Raw genomic sequence first — 7,228 nt, 5'->3', positions numbered from 1 at the left:
TGCTTTGTTAGTAATTAAGTGCTTTATTAGTAAACATTTCAAGTGCTACTCAACTGGCTTTAGGTAAGCCAGTCCTTTGTTAGTATATAAGTGCTTTGTTAATAGTTCTATCGCTCGAAGTGGAGTCGAAAGAGATGAGTTTTCAGTCTCCCCCGGAAGGTGTGTGAGCTTTCTGCCGTCCTGATGTCAATGGGGAGCTCATTCCACCATTTAGGAGCCAGGATAGCAAACCCACGTGTTTTTGCTGATGGGAACTTGGGTCCCCTGATGTTCCTAAGAGTGGCATGATGACACAGCCCCTAGAGAGATAGACATATGACTGTCATGTGTATTGCTTACGCAGGCCTTAGCGAATCTTAACTAATATCAGAACACTGCTTTGAACCGGTATTCTTCCATCTTGTTGACTGTAGCACTCTCTCTCGAACATAAGCATGTGAAGGACTCTGTTCTGGGTACCAGTTGTCCCACGCAGCTCTGTGTGTGATGACTACTTCATTATTGCAAGGATAATAAATACATGTATCCTGATATTGAAGACCAAGCCGGTGACGAGTGATATTTTTCTAACAATTGACTTTCATACTGGTCACATGATTGTATTGAAACTTTGGATCATTTCATGTTTATTGATTTTTTTCACAATAAATCAAAACCTGAATTATCAACAAAACATTCAATTAAAGGAGCAATGTGTAGGATGCATTTGCCTCTAGTAGGGAGCTTATTTAAAAACTCAATACCTCTACTTTGCCAAATGTACAGTGTGTAATTTCATCATTTTGACTTCCTCAACATTATACCTTGAACTTTAACCTTTTGCTCATATATCCACTTTGCAATTGGTTGTGGGTCCTAATAGCCAGGAAGGCATGCTGGCTTCCAATCTGCAGCATGCAACCAGATGCAAAGCACATCCTGGTATTTCGACATTCTGCATTTGACAAAACATATATTATATAACTTTTCCGCCAAAATATCACCTCCTAAATCCTACAGAATGGTCCTTTAAACAGAGAAGAGAACAAAACCAAAAGAACAGCTTTTCCACTGCAGTCAGCCGATTCATAATTGAATATTTTAAGTCAGAATTAGACACAGTCGATGATTTATCTGAGTGGTACTCAATCATTGTGTTGGTCACAGTCCTCCGTTGTGTTAAACTCAAGCTGGTGTCCTTCCTTCCTTCCTTCCTGCACTTCTATGGAAAAGTCTCATAATGTCAGTCCATTCGTTCCCCGGGGGTTTTCTGTTTGAGCGCGGTGTCAGAGCGCACAGAGCTCCTCATGGCGGTCTGCATCAGCCAGGTGGCCAGGTGGATGGAAACAAACGCCCCGCCGGCCGCCCACAGCCAGTTCCTCCTGAGCCAGCTCTGAGACCTCATTCCAGCTCCTCTGCAGGGGGAAGGAGACACAAAACACTCAGGAGAAAGTACACAACACTCTCTAAGACATGGATATCTTAATCTATCTGCATGGGAAAACAATACAGATACATTGTAGATTAATACTGAAGACATCAACACTATGAAAGAACACATGGAACGATTTAGTAATTTTTAGTAATAATAAAAAAAGTGTTAAATAATCCAGAATATGTTTTATATTTTATATTTTTCAAAGTAGCCCCCTTTTGCCTTGATGACAGCTTTGCACGCTCTTGGCTTCTCTCAGTCAGCTTCATGAGGTAGTACTGTATGTATCGAACAATAAGATATACTGTAAAGGTCGAAGCTTTTAAGGAAAGTTAGAAAAAGAACTATCCTGTAAGACTGATGTCAGCGACCTTTCAATATTAAAAGAAACTAGGATAAAACCATTTGATTAGTTTTCTTTTTATTTGATTATTATTTAATTGTACTTTTTATTTTTCATTGTGTCTTGTCTTTTAGTATTATTTGTATATTTTTGTATGAAGTTTGCATCTACAATAAAATGTCTGATATGGTCAGACTTATTTTGCACACCATCACTAATCAAATAACCAATCCTGTGTGTGTATTTAAGCAGCGAGAAAAAACAAAAATAACAAGACACGAGAAATCATGATCACAATATAATCCAGTTTCTTGAAAAAGAAAATAAATTAGGTGACTGTGATACTGGAGGATATGTGAGAAAATATGTTGGTTCATAATTTGAGAGAATCAACAAAAAACAACCAGCCCTTATAGACCCGACAGAGTAAATTAATTTAATATTAAAATTGTTGTGTAAAAAACCTGCATTGACTTTCTATAGGGGTTTTACCTCATTAGTTTGCCTAGAGCAGCATCTAGTGGACAGAAGCGGAACTGCAGCTGAAACACCTGAGCTGTGGTGGTTGTTTAAGCTCAGTACATGATACAGAGATACTTTATTGATCCACATTTGGGAAATTCTTTCGTCACAGAAGCAGAAGTGTGTTCAGACGTTATAATACAACACTCAAAATACTTAAAAAAGTGGAAAAGAGAATTACAAATTAAAAGAAAATCACTCCAGCACCAGACACTTTGTACGCTGCTACGGACAGTCTTGCACTAATGTACATTTTCAAAGATATTGAAGTGACTGTTATTTTTGTATATATTGATTGTTGTGCTTTTATTTAGGTCTTAATGTGTGCATATGTATGAACGTGTCTTTTGATTGTGTACATACATTACAGCTTTAGCTGACGCTTTTATCCAAAGCGACTTACAATAAGCGCATTCGACCAAGAAGATACAAACTAGAAGAAAACAGAATCATAAAGTACATCAGGTTTCATAGAGCCAAACATTTCAAGTGCTACTCAACTGGCTTTAGATAAGCCAGTCCTTTATTAGTATATAAGTGCTTTGCTAGTATGTAAGTGCTTTGCTAGTATGTAAGTCCTTTGCTAGTATGTAAGTGCTTTGTTAGTAATTAAGTGCTTTGTTAGTAATTAAGTGCTTTATTAGTATGTATGTGCTTTGTTAGTATATAAGTGCTTTGTTAGTAATTAAGTGCTTTGCTAGTATGTAAGTGCTTTGCTAGTATGTAAGTGCTTTGTTAGTATGTAAGTCCTTTGCTAGTATGTAAGTGCTTTGTTAGTAATTAAGTGCTTTGTTAGTAATTAAGTGCTTTATTAGTATGTAAGTGCTTTGTTAGTATATAAGTGCTTTGTTAGTAATTAAGTGCTTTGCTAGTATGTAAGTGCTTTGCTAGTATGTAAGTGCTTTGTTAGTATGTAAGTCCTTTGCTAGTATGTAAGTGCTTTGTTAGTAATTAAGTGCTTTGTTAGTAATTAAGTGCTTTATTAGTATGTATGTGCTTTGTTAGTATATAAGTGCTTTGTTAGTAATTAAGTGCTTTGCTAGTATGTAAGTGCTTTGCTAGTATGTAAGTGCTTTGTTAGTATGTAAGTCCTTTGCTAGTATGTAAGTGCTTTGTTAGTAATTAAGTGCTTTGTTAGTAATTAAGTGCTTTATTAGTATGTAAGTGCTTTGTTAGTATATAAGTGCTTTGTTAGTAATTAAGTGCTTTGCTAGTATGTAAGTGCTTTGCTAGTATGTAAGTGCTTTGTTAGTATGTAAGTCCTTTGCTAGTATGTAAGTGCTTTGTTAGTAATTAAGTGCTTTGTTAGTAATTAAGTGCTTTATTAGTAATTAAGTGCTTTATTAGTATATAAGTGCTTTGTTAGTATATAAGTGCTTTGTTAGTAATTAAGTGCTTTGCTAGTATGTAAGTGCTTTGTTAGTATGTATTGTAAGTGCTTAGTTAGTATATACGTTTTATTGTTTTTTTTTGTGTACTGTGTATATAGAGGTATATACATATTTTAATACATATTTTTATTAGGGCTGTCAGTCGATTAAAATAGTTAATCGCGATTAATCGCACATTTTTGATCTGTTCTAAATGTACCTTAGAGGGATATTTTTCAAGTTTTTAATACTCTTATCAACATATGAGCGGACAAATATGCTTTATGCTAATGTTTATTATCATTTGAACAATGACAAATATTCTCATGAATATTAAACACAACAACCTCTGAACATTACAAATATTCGCCTCAATTCAACCTGGAACCTCTCTCAGACAATAATACAATACAGTGTGTGTGAGTGCGTGCGTGCGTGTGTGTGTGTGTGATGGATCGTTGGAGCTTTGTGCAACTCAAGGCATATGCTCGAACGGGAGCTGCCTGGACGCTGCAATCATGTTGCGCGCACTATCCGTGCTGAGTGTGCTGACTTCTCCTACAATGTCCCGCTGTCTGCATCAAGTCAAGTGCTCGGCGCAGTTGTGGCGAAATGTCGCTCCTCTGTTTTCATTGAAACAGCTCCTTATATCCGTTAGCGCAGCTAGCTAGCACCAGATGCTAACAACAACAATGCACGTAAGGTCTCTCTCTCGCTCGCTCGGGCCACACACACACACACACACACACACACACACACACACACACCCTCCCGGTCCTCCAGATGGCCAGTCGGTGCCTGCCGGTAAGCGTGGAAGTGTGGTCTGCCACAAGCGGGCAGCAGGAGCGGGGCTGTCAGCATCAGCTTGTAGATGGTATTTTAAACTCGATGCGCTCTGAAATTACGGGGCGGCCGAGGACAAAAAATGCTTTACGTTAACGCATTATTAACGCGTTAACTTGACAGCCATAATTTGTTTTTGTATTCGGGATTGTGAGAAACGGTATTTTGATCTCTCTGTCTGTACACACAAACTGGAAGATTGACAATAAAGTTGACTTTTGAAAATGAAAAACACTTTATCAACTATAAACAATATAAACCAAACGATAACCAGCTGCAGACAGAGTTTCGTACCTGAGGTTTGTTCACTTGCTCTTGGCAGCAGCCGGAGGAGCAGCCGGAGGAGCAGCAAGAGGAGCAGCCAGAGCTGAAACAGCAGCTGAAACAAAAGTGACGATGCTGGGTTCGGGGATGTATTCCTCTCGGTCTTTCTTCAGCAGAGAGTTTGCTCTAATGTTGAACCAGCCCCAGTGGATCAGCGCCACACCAGGGATCATCACAATCAAGACTTTGTAGCTCCTCCAGAAATTAGCCAGACCCATGACAGGCAGGCTTTAAGCTGCGGAACACAAACAAGAAGGAATGTCAGCTGTACCTTCAAATTAAATATAGATCTATTGTTGTCCCTGTATCACCAACAACATGTGGAACAAAAACGCCTAGCTCTAAAACTGCGATAGTAAAAATAATGTAATAACATTCTTGTTATTTTAGGACATTTTCAAAAGCCAAACACTTTTAGTGTAATTGCAAACTTGTTATTACAAACTTTAAAAGCATTTCTCACTTTTGTAACAATAAACCAATCAATATTTTAATGGAGATAGTAATCCACAATGAAAATAAGAATTATTTTAAAGTTCAACAGGAGCTTCACCTCAACCAACTACAACAGTAAAATCCTGCTTTGATATTAACACATGGGTAATCATTATGTAATGATATAATATACTGTATAGCATGGGACCATTATTTTTCAATACATGTCCTGATGATACTAACATACTTCGCCTTTTACTTGTAACAGATAATAATAACAGTGTGGTTTTAGTACCTTTAATAAAGTAAAGGGTGTGGATAGGAAGTAAAGACTGCAGTCGTGTGAGATAGGTGTAACAAAAGCTGACTGAAATATTGCAATAAAAACTGGGGAGCAAGGTAAATATATTATGACATGTTGTAAAGTAGATTTACTCAAGTACTGTACTTGTGATTTACTTGAGTATTTCCTTTGTATGCTACTTTGTACTTCTACTCCACTACAATTCAGCGGTACAAGGTGTACTTTCAGAATCCAATTCAAGGTACTGGTCTTCACATATAGAGCTGTCCATGACCTGATCCACCCTCACAGAACAACCCGGGCCCTGAGGTCCTCTGAGCAAGGCCTCCTAAGGGTGCCCCGAACCAGGCTAAAGACTAAGGGGGACCGTGCCTTTGAGGCGGTGGCCCCAAGGCTTTGGAACGAACTCCCCCAGAAACTAAGAGCCTCTGTCTCAGTAGATTGTTAAGGGGCAGTTAAGGACCCACCATTTCTGACAGGCCTTTGGGCCGGAGGAGGTGAGTTAGTGGCTGTCTTTCATTGGTGTTTGATCCTATGTGTTACCTACAGATCTGGATTAATTATATATTAATATTATTAATATTAAAGCATTAACCCATCACTGTACCCTGTATGCAAGGGCTGGTTTGCTTTCACTAGCTGTACGGAGGCTCAGTCACTGGTACATTTTTATATACAAAGCCATGCTAGGGAAACTTCCATCTTATATCTGCTCCCTGATCTCCCGGAGAATTGTAAGTGGCTACTGCCTGAGATCGAATGCTGTGGTTTTATTAAATGTGCCAACTGCTAGGACTGTCTTAGGGAAGACAACTTTTAGATGCGCAGCTCCTCTGTCTTGGAACAGTCTGCAAATTAAATGGAAACTGAACAATCTGGTGCCACTAAATGTTTTTAAAGCTCGGTTGGATGCTAGTCAATCAGAAGCTGTTGGTACCTGCTCATGTGGATAATTATGTAAATGATGCTGTATGATGTCCTTTTGTTGTTCTGTTTATGCTTTTATGTTTCATGTGGAACTACTTGAGCAGGTCTCCCTTGGAAAAGAGATCAGTGATCTCAATGGGATTTATCTGTATAAATAAAGGTTTGAAATGAAATGAAATGATGTCAAATCAACCCTTAAATAATGCTTTAGCTCCACCTGGAGTACATTCACCAGCTACCCTGCAGTACACAAAGTCATTCAAACTAGCTGCACCTTCACCAGCTTTGAGAACACTTTAATGATCATCATTATAAAACATATCATATATATTATTCTGAAATGGACCAATCTGCACAATCACTATTTTTACTTTTGGTATATTTTGATGCTCAAACTGAATGCAGGTATTTTACTTGTAACAGAGTATTACACTCTGGTACTTCTACTTTTATTCAAGTACTTGATCTGAGTACTTCTTCCACCTCTGCTATTATGGCAGAATAAACTAGCTAGAAACATACTGCAATTGTTAAATGCTACATCCTGTAGGAAAGCGTGAAACTGAACATGTGTGTTTTGAAACGTTACATCAGTGACTTTAGGTGAACCTGCTAATAGTTGTGTAAGCTAACAAAGCTAGCAGTGTGATTCTAGTAGGCTGTTAGCTGCCGACCCTGACCCTGAAGAGCTTGTTACGCAAATGAACAGCAGCAAACAAGCTAACCCATCAATGCATAATGATAAA

At 38.2% G+C, this 7,228-nt stretch overlaps 1 protein-coding gene across 1 annotated transcript; it reads right to left on the bottom strand.

Moving 5' to 3' along the window:
* Nucleotides 1-609: 609 nt before the first annotated feature.
* LOC139434824 (uncharacterized) lies at nt 610-4,878 on the bottom strand. Its single transcript, XM_071204791.1, has 2 exons — nt 4,787-4,878; nt 610-1,394 (listed from the first exon to the last, which is right to left on the bottom strand). The coding sequence occupies exon 2, from the start codon at nt 1,382-1,384 to the stop codon at nt 1,223-1,225; it is 162 nt and encodes a 53-aa protein (XP_071060892.1). The 5' UTR covers nt 1,385-1,394; nt 4,787-4,878; the 3' UTR covers nt 610-1,222.
* Between the last annotated feature and the right edge of the window lie 2,350 nt (nt 4,879-7,228).

Source organism: Pseudochaenichthys georgianus, chromosome 1, assembly GCF_902827115.2.
Source record: "Pseudochaenichthys georgianus chromosome 1, fPseGeo1.2, whole genome shotgun sequence".
Lineage (NCBI taxonomy): Eukaryota > Metazoa > Chordata > Actinopteri > Perciformes > Channichthyidae > Pseudochaenichthys > Pseudochaenichthys georgianus.
This window is presented reverse-complemented; position numbering and strand designations above follow the sequence as displayed.

Coding starts and splice junctions, on each gene's coding strand:
- LOC139434824 (XM_071204791.1), bottom strand. CDS start 1,384: ATGAGGTCTCAGAGCTGGCTCAGGAGGAACTGGCTGTGGGCGGCCGGC.